At 49.0% G+C, this 13,100-nt stretch overlaps 1 protein-coding gene across 1 annotated transcript; it reads left to right on the plus strand.

Annotated features, from left to right (window-relative positions):
- Positions 1-1,015: 1,015 nt before the first annotated feature.
- On the plus strand, positions 1,016-7,978 carry TUBG1 (tubulin gamma 1). The gene is made up of 11 exons (XM_049860631.1): positions 1,016-1,279; positions 1,599-1,711; positions 1,913-2,080; positions 4,960-5,028; positions 5,281-5,360; positions 5,810-5,936; positions 6,273-6,359; positions 6,470-6,619; positions 7,004-7,156; positions 7,239-7,400; positions 7,587-7,978. The coding sequence occupies exons 1-11, from the start codon at positions 1,231-1,233 to the stop codon at positions 7,782-7,784; spliced, it is 1,356 nt and encodes a 451-aa protein (XP_049716588.1). The 5' UTR covers positions 1,016-1,230; the 3' UTR covers positions 7,785-7,978.
- Positions 7,979-13,100: the final 5,122 nt, after the last annotated feature.

Consider the following 13,100-nt stretch of genomic DNA (forward strand, 5'->3'; position numbering starts at 1 on the left):
TTGTTTTAATTTTCTTCAGCTTCGTCTTGAACTTACACATAAGCAGTTGGTGGTCTGCTCCACAGTTGGCCCCTGGCTTGTTCTGACTGATGCTATTGAGCTTCCCCATCATCTCTTTCCACAGATGTTGTCGATTTGATTTCTGTGTATTCCATCCAGTGAGGTCCCTGTATATAGTGGCCCTTTACATTGCTGAAAAAAGGTATTTTCAATGAGTAGGTCGTTGGTCTTGCAAAATTCTATCATTCGATCTCCAGCATCGTTTCTATCACCAAGAACGTATTTCCCACCACTCCTCTGTCAGTTTGTGGACTGTGGTAGCTTGTGTGTTGCTGTGCTGCTGGAAGCTATGCCAACTGTATTTCAAATACCAGCAGGATCTCGCATGGTGGACAGGTGTCAGCAGAGCTTCCAGACTAAGACAGACTAGGAAGAAAAACCTAGGTATCTACTTCTGAAGAAACTAGCCAGTGAAAGCCTTAAGAAGAGCAGCAGAACGTTGTCTGGTATAGTGCCTGAAGATGAGCCCCTCAGGTTGGAAGGCGCACTAAGTAAGACTGGGGAAGAGCTGCCTTGTCAAAGTAGAATTGACCTTAATGCCCTGCCTGGAGTAAAGCTTTCAGGACCTTCATTTGCTGATGTGGCAGAACTCAAAACGAGAAGAAACAGCTGCAAACAGACATGGAATGTAGGAAGTCTGAATTTAGGCAAATTGGAAGTTGTCTAAAATGAAATGGAAGGTTTGAAGATGGATATTCTAGGCATCCTAGGCATTAGTGAGCTGAAATTGGTACTCGGAATCAATCATATGGCCTACTATGCAGAGTGACAAATTCAAGAGCAACGGTCTGCATTAAAACCAAACCCACTGCGGTCGCTTCCGACTCAGAGCAATCTGCACTACTTAAGACCAAAGAATAATAAAGCACCATCTTCACGTCTCAGTTCTCATGGGAAGAGTTCATGGGGGGGGCGGGGCAATTTGGGCGCATGCGTCGTGCGGCGACCGGGCTGGCGAGCGGCTTTGTTGCCGACCGCGGCGCCATATACAACGGCAGCGGCGCCTGATGTGGCGCCACCGTATGCGGCGTCGCGCGCGGCTTTGTTGCTGAAGAGCGCGGCGCTTTGGCGAAGCAGAGCGCCTCTGTCGCCGACGAGCGCGGGTCCTTTGCGGATCAGAGCGGCGTTGTGGCCGGCGGCAGCGGCTTCAGCGCAGGAATCTGAGGAGCGATGCCGAGGGAAATTATCACCCTACAGTTGGGCCAGTGCGGCAATCAGAGTGAGCGAACCTCCAGCCCCGCCACTAGGCAGGGCCCTTAGATTCTATGGGATCTCGCTGTGGGGTCCTAGATTCCATCTATCCTTTCCAGTTCGTAGTTCTCCGAAAGGCGGGACACTCCTGACTCAGTGTCCAGTTGCCCAACCCCGAGAGGCCCTCTCTAGCCCAGTCGGTGGAGGGCAGACCTCACAGCCCCTAGCTCAGACAGCGGCGAGCTTTGAGGGTTGACTTCCTATCCCTGGACCCAGTTCCCCAGCTTCTAATTGGAACCCGCCCGGACCTAAATATCGTCTTTCGCCCCCTTTCCCCCTGCCCCCAGTTGGGTTCGAGTTCTGGAAACAGCTGTGCGCCGAACATGGTATCAGCCCCGAGGGCATCGTGGAGGAGTTCGCCACCGAAGGCACTGACCGAAAGGACGTCTTTTTCTACCAGGTGCCCCCAGCGACTTGGCCAGGGCTGGCAGGGGCCCAGGGGCCCTGAAAGGAAGGGCAGCGGCCTGGTCCTGGAAGCCTGCTGAGCAGAGGGGCCAGGGCTGCTGATTTGAGGAGGGAGGGTGGGCAGGAGCCAGAGTTGGGAGGTGTAGGACTGGGCAGGCCCCCGCTGATTGGGCCGGTCCTGGACTCCCCTTGACAGGCAGACGATGAGCACTACATCCCCAGGGCGGTGCTGCTGGACCTGGAGCCCCGGGTGATCCACTCCATCCTCAACTCCCCCTATGCCAAGCTCTACAACCCTGAGAACATCTACCTGTCGGAGCACGGTGGAGGAGCCGGCAACAACTGGGCCAGCGGATTCTCCCAGGTCATTTGTTATTCTCTAGGGCTCACAAGTAGCCCTGGTGGCACAGTAGTTAAGCTCTTGGCTCCTCACTGAAAGATTGGTGGTTGGAATCCACCGGCAGCTCCTTGGGAGAAAGTTGTGGTTCTGTAAAGATTACAGCCTTGGAAACCCTATGGGACAATTCTGCTCTGTCATACAGGGTCGCTATAAGTCGGAGTCAGCTGGACGGCAACGGGTTTAGCAGAGCCCGTGACTCCCAGCCTCTGTGGGGACAGGCCCTATGACTTCCCAGAGGGAGATTACACTAGATCGTGAGTGCTGGAGGGAGAGATGACTGAGGGGAGTTCTGTTTTGTAAATTAACTGGGTAATATAGTTAAGAGCCTACTCTAGCTAGTGCTGTGGCATTCTAAGAGCTTTACATATATTAACTTATTTAAACGTCCCAACAACCCTATAAGGTAGGTGCTGCAGGTCCGTTGTCTACCTGCCTTTTCAGAATCCAGAAAACTCTGAAACCAAAAGATCATTTCATGGCTCATTTAGCAGCAAAACCAAATCTTAATGGAGATGAAGGTATTTGTAGTTTCTATCCAGCTTACTGTGAATACTCATACCTTTCACTGCAGAAATGTTAATATCTTTGATTAATGTGCCTCCGACTCCCACTGGAAACTTTACTTAATGTGCATTAGATGTACTGTATTACCTTTCTAAAATTTGAAATACTCTGAACTCCACTGGCCCCAAGAACCTTAGATAAGAGACTGTGGATCTGTATTGTCAGCAGCATTTTACAGATGAGGAAACTGAGGTATCGAACAATTAACTGCCCAGAGTCACTCATGAAATAGAAATAGAGCCCCTGAAACTATTTCCAAGACAGTCTTTAAACCTTAAACCAAAAATATCCTCTGAAGTCTTCCTAAAACCAAACAATAGTTTAATTGGTAAAAAATGTCTACTCATAAAAAGACCAGATTTAATGGTCTGACTGAGACCAGAGGGACCCCAGAGGTCATGGTCCCCAGACCTTCTGTTAGCCCAAGACAGGAACCATTCCCAAAGCCAACTCTTCAGACAGGGATTGTACTGGACTATAGGATAGAAAATCATACTGGTGAAGAGTGAGCTTCTTGGATTAAGTAGACACATGAGGCTATCTGGGCAGCTCCTGTCTGGAGGGGAGATGAGAAGGCAGAGGGGGACAGAAGTTGGCTGAATGGACACAGGGAATACAGGGTGGAGAGAAGGAATGTGCTGACTTATAAGGGGGAGAGCAACTAGGAGTACATAGTAAGGTATATATAAAATTTTGTATAAGAGACTGACTTGATTTGTGAATTATCACTTAATGCACAATAAAATTAAAAAAAAAAAAAAAGATACCCAGATGACAGACTGAGTCTTGGCCTGAAGAGAGGGAGAAAGGTATTCTAACAAGAGCCCATACTGTTTTTGTTCCCTCCCAAATCCCAGGTCAAGACGAACTTAAAAAACTGAGTATAAGGACTGCCAACCTCGGCCGACTCCAGACTCATTCAGCAAACATTTATTTATGTACTTCATCACCTATGAAGTACTCTTGCCAAAAATGTTTAATGCTATCCAATCAAGCCTTTAGACCTAACTTCCAGCTTATAGTAAATATTGGGGATAGAAGAACAAGTTAAACATCACCATGAGGAAACAAACAAATACAGAATGTACGACCTTATGTAGAATGACTAGCCTCCTTTTTCAAAAAGTCAATGCTATTAGAAAAGGAAGAGGTGGACTTTTCTACATTAAAAAAGACTTAAAAGACAGAAGAACTAATGCAGTACAGGAGCCTTGATTGGCTACTAGTTCATTTAAAAAAAAAAGTATAAGGTATTCTGAGAACAATTGTAAAAATTTTAATTTAGACTGGCTATAAAGTTTATTAGAGAATTTGTGTTAATTTTGTTCAGTGTGATATAGGCATTATGGTTATATAAAAGAATTGTCCAATTTTTTGGTGGTATGCATTGAAATATTTAGTGATGAAGTATCATAATATCTGTAGTTTACTTTAATATGGTTCAGGCAAAACAAATGTTTATCTACGCATGTAAATATGCATACATAAAGAAGAAAAGATATGGCAAAATGCTAAAAATTATAAAAATTACATGGTGGACATATCAATGTTCATTACACTATTCTTTCTAGTTTTGTTTGAAAATTTTCATGATTAAAAAAAATTTTTTGAGCATCTACCATGTGCCATGGAGCCCTGGTGGGACAGTGGTGAAGAGCTACAGCTGCTAACCAAATGGTTGGCAGTTTAAATCCACCATCTGCTCCTTGGAAATCCTATGGGGCAGTTCTGCTCTGTCCTGTAGCATTGCTATGAGTCGAAATTCACTGGACAGCAATGGGTTTGGTTTTTTGGTTTAAAAAAAAAAAAAGTCTGCCTTGAGCTTGGGCTCTTTTAAGATCTACCTGTATGGGATCAAATTGACAACAGAAACTTGAAAAATTAGATAAGAAACATAGGGGGCAGTGAGTTTATGTTAATGGGGGAGGAACAACTCAGAAGGATGACAGTGGTTGTACAACACAAAGAATTTAATCAACGTCACTGAATTGTACATGTAGAAACTGTTAAATTGGTGCATGTTCTGCTGTTTGTATTCTTAACAACCAACAACAAAAATAGCAATAAAGCTCATATATGAACCCAGGCAGTCTGGATGTAGAGTGCCTCCTCTGACATCACTACACTGCACTGCCTCTTTATGCAAATGGAAAGCAAGGCAGCTGTGTTCCAGAAAAAGACTTTTAGGTGCTATATGGAGAATAAAGGGTGGCTGTTCTGAAATCAGCATTCTTGTCCCTTGGTCTCATCCCACTCTGACTCTCCCCATGTCTATACAGGGAGAGAAGATCCATGAGGACATTTTTGACATCATAGACCGGGAGGCAGATGGCAGTGACAGTCTAGAGGTGAGTATCCCAGGAGCACTCATGGGAGCCAACATAGAGAAGGCTGGCAACACCCTTTAGAAGCCACCTTTAGGCACAGGGCCCACCCATGAATCCTTTGCACTGGTTAGAAGCCACAAGGCCTTGTTGGAGACAGGGCAGAGTCTCCTAAGCTTTATGGGGCGGGGGGAGGAGGAGGGAAGGTAGAAGTCCAAGAGCTATAGAATGTACCAAGTTTGATACATGGATACTGACTGCCCCTTCCCCACGCAGGGCTTTGTTCTGTGTCACTCCATTGCTGGGGGAACAGGCTCTGGCCTGGGCTCCTACCTCTTAGAACGACTCAATGACAGGTGAGTCTGTGTTTGGGGGTCTGGGAGGAGACAGGGCCTCCAACCTGGTTTCCCTAGTGTTTGGGAGGCCCTCCAGATACACCTTTCCCTTTGCTGGGGCAGGAAAGGGCTCTTCTGCTCCTTCCTATAGTACGGAAAGTGAAGTAACAATGACAAGGGTGGTCACACTCTCAGTGATTGGAGCCAGAGCCTAGACTCTAGGTTCTAGGTGAAGATCCAGGGAGTGTGGCCAAGTTTGAAGGTGGACCCATAGATCCTAAGATGTCTCTGCTCTTCCACCTTAGGGGTTGCAGACTTCCAAAGATCAAGTCTCTCATTTCTACTCATCTCATGACCCCACCCTAACTTTCCCATTCAGATTTAGCTGCTTCCAGACAGTTGCTGGGGAGTCTCATGTTTACCAAGCTTCCAGTCTGTTGTCCTGACCCTCTTCTCCCAACCCTCGCCAGGTACCCCAAAAAGCTGGTGCAGACGTACTCAGTGTTTCCTAATCAGGATGAGATGAGCGACGTGGTGGTGCAGCCCTACAACTCACTGCTCACGCTTAAGAGGCTGACCCAGAACGCAGACTGTGTGGTGAACCTGGATTCTACCTTTCCCCACTCCCATCCCACCCCACCCCTGTCTTTTTCATCATTTTCATTCATTTAAAAAGTCCATTTGGAGCAACCTGTGCAAGTCCTTTTTTTTTTTTATGGGTCTTTTTGGCCATAAGGCTCAGGGGAAATTAAGTTTCAGAGCCCAGGCTCAGGCAGAGCTCCTGTTCCTCCTTACTCCATAAATCAAATCTGCCACCCTCACCTGTCCCCCAGGTGGTGCTGGACAACACGGCCCTGATCTGCCACCCTCTCCTGTCCCCCAGGTGGTGCTGGACAACATGGCCCTGATCTGCCACCCTCTCCTATCCCCCAGGTGGTGCTGGACAACACAGCCCTGAACCGGATCGCCACAGACCGTCTGCACATCCAGAACCCGTCCTTCTCCCAGATCAACCAGCTGGTGAGCCCCCACTCCTCTACACTGGGACCCTCACTGCTGGAAGGCCATCTGGGAAGGGAAGGCCCCCCCTACCCCAGCTGAGGCCCATGACATGGCACCCCTGTCCCCAGGTGTCCACCATCATGTCGGCCAGCACCACCACCCTGCGCTATCCTGGCTACATGAACAATGACCTCATTGGCCTCATTGCCTCACTCATCCCCACACCGAGGCTGCACTTCCTCATGACTGGCTACACCCCCCTCACCACAGACCAGTCGGTAAGAGCAGCCCTCAGTGCCCAGGCTGGACTGGCCGCGGGCCCAGAAAGCTCGGGTCTGAGGGACTGGTACAGAGCATGTGGCTTTCTGGCCGGCTGGTTCTCCATCTGCCCTCTGCCTTTGGCTGTGCAGGGGCCTGGGCTCTACAGGGGTCTGCTCAGACTCCTGCACGTGGGCATGACTTGGCTGAGCTGAGAAGGGCTAAGATTCCAGATCCTACAGCAGAGGCTTAGTGTAGACCTGGCTCTGAAGACACTCCCTGGAGGGACTGACCTGCCAGAGCGTGATGGGGGACATGTGTTCACTATTCTTCTCTCTTTCTCTGGATGGGTCTGGACTGTAACCTCTATGCTGGCCTGGTCCCTGTTACCCACTGTCCCTCAGGTGGCCAGCGTGAGGAAGACCACGGTCCTGGATGTTATGAGGCGCCTGCTACAGCCCAAGAACGTGATGGTGTCTACCGGCCGGGACCGCCAGACCAACCACTGCTACATCGCCATCCTCAACATCATCCAGGGAGAGGTGGACCCCACCCAGGTAGGTGAGGCTCCTTCGTTCTACCCCTGAACCAGCAGGGGTAGAGGAGAGGCTACCACCACCACTCCTGTGCCCACCCCAGGTCCACAAGAGCCTGCAGAGGATCCGGGAACGCAAGTTGGCCAACTTCATCCCCTGGGGCCCAGCCAGCATACAGGTGGCTCTGTCTAGGAAGTCTCCATACCTGCCCTCGGCCCACCGGGTCAGTGGGCTCATGATGGCCAACCACACCAGTATCTCCTCGGTGAGTCTCACAGCTTGCACCTAAATTTTTTGTCCCCTAATCAGTTTCTTAATTGTGCTTCACCTGTCCACATCCGTGCTGCCCCTGCTTCTGGCTTTTGACTTCTGGGTTAGCCTGGCCTTGATTCCCTGGCCCTCTGGGCCATATTAAAATTCCGTGTGACCCCTGCTTTCTGCACACCCCAAGCTCTTTGAGCGGACCTGTCGCCAGTACGACAAGCTGCGGAAGCGGGAGGCCTTCCTGGAGCAGTTCCGCAAGGAGGACATCTTCAAGGAGAACTTTGACGAGCTGGACACATCCAGGGAGGTTGTGCAGGAGCTCATTGATGAGTACCATGCGGCCACGCGGCCAGACTACATCTCCTGGGGCACCCAGGAGCAGTGATCCTCTAGACAGTGACCCTCATCTGCCTTACTGGTTGGCCCAGGCCCCGCCTGACTGACCACACCTTCAGAGCACAGATCAGGGATTTCCCACTTCTCCGTATACACACATACAGTCACTCTCTGTTGGCCTGGAGACACATTTCCTTTTCCTCTTATGAGACATTTTAATAAAGTACTAGCTATATAAATCAAGTCGCTGGTCTCTTTGGAGTCTTTGGAAACCAGAAAAGGGTGATGCCCATTGTTTCTCCCCCACTTCCAGCATCTTCAGCTCTGGGCAAACAGCCTCCCCTTGCCTTTGCTTCTCCTCCATAGTTTTGGAGAACACAGGTGAGGTTGACCCACCTGTGAAATTCATTTTCAGGGTATATAAAGGCCCACAGATAGGACCTCGCCTGCTGTCTGACACAGGAGGTCTGGGCCCAGGCTCCTCTACCCCTGGCTGTACCTCTCACTGTACCCCTCACTGTAGCCCTCAGTGTTCCAGCTGAGCATTCCACCAGTGTCATGTTCCCACATTAGAGAACCCTTTTGAGCATCACAGCAGCAGGCCTGAGGCCACCGCCCTGCCTGCCACTAGGCCCTGGGCAAGCAATGGAGTCAGGCCAAGCACATTTAAGCCTCTTGCAGGTGTGGCATGCGGGAGAGCCAGTCCAGGAGAGCCACTGGATCAGGCACCTGGAGCCTAAGAAAATCAAGTCAGGAGACCAGACCCAAAGCTTAGCCTGTAAGCAGGGCCAAACTGGGACCCACAGGTCAGGTGTTATAATTGTATTCACAGAGGTCGCCAGTTATTTCAGGCCAGTGCCTTCCACTTCGGGAAGTAGTAAATACATAGAGGCCTAAATCTTCAGCATCGAAAGGGCAAAGCAGGTTGTCCTTCCACTGTGGGAGGATGTAAGGGCCCTATTAGGCTCTTATACACCCAAAGGTGAGGGTTATAGTATTGATAGCTAACGTGAGCATGCATACACTGCTCAGTACGTTACCTACATTATTCTATTTAACCCTCATGGCAATGCTATGAAGTAGTAGATAATCACATTTTTTAAAGGCAGAAACAGATCAAGAGTGGTCAATTTACCAAGTCACCCAGCTAGTAAATGACAAAGCTGGCTCAAACTCTGGTTTGACTGACTGGCATCTATGTTCCTAACACTGCACTATCCTGCCTTCTGTGATACCTTACGGGGCTGTGTAGGATCGACCCATTCCTAGCTCTCTGGTTGTTAGAGGATATGGGAACTTTGAACACCTGTGCAGATAGGGCAGGTTCAGTGTGGGAGGGGGGACGGTCAGCCTCAGCTGGCTTCAGGGATACCTGCGAAGTATCCTCATCACCTAGGCCAAGGTAGTTGGTGGCTTGTAGCTGCCCTCTCCTTACTCTCACCACCCAGAGGGTCAGCCCCAGTGGGATCAGAGGGACTAGGGCTGTTGGACCTCACCATGAAGCTGAAACACCAACCCAAAAAAGCTTCTGCAGCTCCTTACCAAAGCTGAAGAGGGCACACACCCTGATTAAATATACCACGGAACTTTGGGCCAGTTAAGCACCCACTCCCCTTTTACCTTAGAAAGCACACTTGTTCACTCTTGAGCCTGTTTGCCCTTATTAAAGCTCTGGGTGTGAACAGAGTAAGCAGTTCACAAGTTAGACCCTTATGAACAGAGGGGACCTTTGCAGGACTTACGGGCAAAGAACAGGCAGTCAGAAGCTGCCCTTGGGCTGTCTGAGGGGTGGCAGAGAGGCCAGAAGCCTGTGCCTGTCAGTCATTAGGGTCTACAGGGGCCTGACTCGGGAGAGCCAGCCTAGTGTTAACTAGCTGCCTGCTCTCCTAATAGGGAGGAAGGTGACTTCAGCGCAAACCAGGGTCCACCTGGTCCCTTCTTAGCTGGGCCTCCAACTACTGGGTACCATCCTCGGTCTCCCGCTTTACTGCCCCTACCCTGGATTTCCAGCCTTTGATCACATGGGACATCTGCATGCGTGGCTGGTGTTGAGTGGGGGAGCACGAGCTGCCTGCTGTGGCAGATGTGAGTGGCCGGCTGCCCTACGGGCCACAAGCAGTCCCAAGGCCCATTCTTGCAGGATCCGGTTAGATGGAGGTGGAGGCCCCAACAAAAAAACCAAAAAACAAACCCGTTGCTGTCAAGTTCATTCTGACTCACAGTGACCCTATAGGACAGAGTAGAACTGACCCAAGTGTTTCCAAGGAGTGGCTGGTAGATTTGAACTGCCGACTTTTGGTTAGCAGCCAAGCTCTTAACCACTGCACCACCACTCAAGGAACCCCAGGAGCAAGGAAATACCCAGGGTAGTCCAGGGTAAAAGTCTAGATAGCACTACAGTCCCGAGGAAGAATACTGCCAAGCCAGAGGGGTGACTATGCTGCACAGGTGGTCCTCCTGGGACCCTCAAAAATACCTCCTTTCTCTGACTGCTCAGCAACAGGCCTTATAAACGCAGATGAGCACTTCAATGCCACTTCTGAGCCAGGATCCTCCCCCAAGGCTATTTCCAGTTCATCCATCACCCTACACCCGGCCAGCCCCTCCCTGTTCTCAGCCAGCGGCAAACTCCAAAGCGTGTCAACTGGAGGGCAGCGAGGAGGCCAGGTGGAAAGGGAGGGAGGCCTCTGGGAATCAGGGCGGCAGGTGGTGCTGCTGGTGAGAAGTCTGTGATGTGAGAAGCCGCAAGCCGCAGAAGTAACTGTACCCTGTGAGAGACACAGGCTGCTGAGGAAAAGTCGGGAAAACAATGCTCCAGTCGGGAACTTCTTCTTTACTAAACAAATAAGAAAAAATTAGCCAGTCGAAGGTAACGTATCTAGAGCAGTCCGAGTGATGTGACCCCAGGACCCCTCAAACGTGCAGGGACAGAGATCTAGCAGCACAAGGCACATAGCCAAGAATAGAATTTGGTGTAAACAAACAAACCTGAAACTTTGCAAAGTGGGTTGAGATGAGGTGGTGAAGAGAGAGTGAGCACAAATGGTGGACAGGGAGGGCAGACTGAGCACAGACGCTGGACAAAAAATTGGTGGGTCAGTCTACTGAGCCGTATCCGCGGTCTCTGCCAGTCACAGGCATCCCAGGTCTCCCTGGAAATTGGCGCTCTGCAGTGGAGAGAGCATCAGTTCAAATGCAACATACACAGAAAACAATCTGGCGCTTCCTCGAGGAATTTCCAAAGATTGCCAGGGCTTTCTTTCTAGTCTGTCTTGAAATGTATTAGGCATCATACATCACACAAGCCTCCAGTGACAGATGGGTGGTGGGTGCCCTCGAGGTGCGTTGCCTGAATCAAACTGGGTCTCCTGCATGGAAGGAGAGAATCCTACCACCACGGACCTCACATGAACTTATAGACCAACACAAATTACAAGGAGAAAGGAGAGGGCTACTAGGGACTTTAAAATAAAGGCAATTAGGATGAGCACTCTCACCTTCATAAAGAAAGACGAGAGAAAAATCACAAAAAGCAGTAAGGAGTTATTTGGCTAGGGGGCAAACATAAAAGAAAAGATTGAATTTTGTTCAGTATATTCCATTTAAGAAGAGAGAAACAATACATTCTAGAAATATTCCATCAAAAATAATTTTAAATGTTTTAAGTTATGGGACCTAGAGAGATAAGCCTACTTATCTGGAAAATTCATATATCTACATGGAAAATCTATTTCCCCAACTGTGCTGATAAAAATGAACAGGGTAAAACAATGCCCGGCTACTGCTTTTCCACTGCAAGAGGCAGCGACCTTCCTTGGGACTACCTGTCACCCTGTTCATGCTCTCCTGGCAATTACCCCACTATATTGTCATTAAGGGCTTATTTCCTGCCTTTCCCCCTGGCCCATGCCTTTCTCTTGGGCTGGGACAGTGCCTTTTGTCTCCATATCCCTGATATCTACCCTAGGTCCTGGCACACTGTAGCTGTTCAAGGAACATTTGTTACATAAATGAAAAAAGGCTGTCAAGGCCATAACTTCCACTCCCTGCCTTTTGTGTAACAAGAAGACATTAAAAGTCTTGTCACACAACCAATTAATAGTGTATCCCCAGGACAAATTCATATGTTCACCATGTTGGCCTAAAGATATTGTGACTCTAATACGACACAGCTTTCGAAGAGAGAAAAAGGGAGAAAAGATTTAATTTCTGCAACTAGAAATACATTTTTTAAAATTCCTTTATGCATGATATAAGTAAGGATATCCCAAAAATCTTAGCATGGAATAGCTTACAGTATCAGGAACCTAACAGTTTGATGTAGCTGAATGTCTGATATTTGATACTTTGGAAATTTTCCTAATGGATACATTATATGAGGTGCTATTAGCAAGTGAATGGAAGCACACTAGTGACTACAAATATTTTACTTCCTACCAGATCAAATAATAGTCATGAATCATGAATTGGATCTGTGGACAACTACATCAAAACAAAATATCAGCAGAAGGTAGGGCAGTTCCAAGACCCGACCTGCAAAGTCCGTTGGGAAAAGGGGCCAGTCAGAACTGGCATGGATGGAAGGTCAACCACAGGGTGAAAAAAAGTTGCCAGCTGCATGCACTTTTCTAAGGCAATTTGGTAGTGGCTTACTGTGCTCAAGGGGCTGTGCCCCCTGCAGGAGATGGCCAGGGGAGGTGGGAAGGAGTAAGAAAGATATTCAGGGACCGCCAACCTACATCTGGGCCAATAAGGAAATAATGAGTCAAATAGCTCTAAATCTTGTCCAACGACTTGAAAATGATCTTTCTTCCTTTTCCTAGCCTACAGTCCACCCTGAGGATTCTATGGCCCATCCTTCCTTGGCATTCTGCCCCTGAACCACAGAGAGCTGTTCCCCCAAACTTCTTTGCACTTAGATTCCAGGGCTCGAAATAGTTCTACCCTGAGAACCATGTGCCCAGAGCCCAAGGACCACGATGAATAACAGAGGGCACTGGCCACAGGGATGGTATAAAAAAATGCTAGGTGCCCTCAAGGTTCATAAAAAAGGATGAAGTAGAGATGAACAAAATAGGGTTTAAGTCAAGGGGCTAAAGAGTGTGTGGTGCAATGGATCGCTTTTGTGTAGCCTTTCTTGCCATGGTCTTGTAACTTCCACCCAAGCGATTAGTTGGGACTATGCAAATAAGGTAATTGCGGCCCCCCAAGGGGATTGGTCAGTTTTGCCAACCTGCTAGGCTTAAAAGACAGCCAGCTCCAGAGCAGGAAGAGGCTCTCCCCACCACAAGGAAGAAGGGCCAAGAATAGAGCATGTTCTTTGGACCTGGGGTCCCTCCCTTGAGAAGTTCCTGGGACCAGGAGA

This window comes from Elephas maximus, chromosome 19 (genome assembly GCF_024166365.1).
Source record: "Elephas maximus indicus isolate mEleMax1 chromosome 19, mEleMax1 primary haplotype, whole genome shotgun sequence".
Classification (NCBI taxonomy): Eukaryota; Metazoa; Chordata; class Mammalia; order Proboscidea; family Elephantidae; genus Elephas; species Elephas maximus.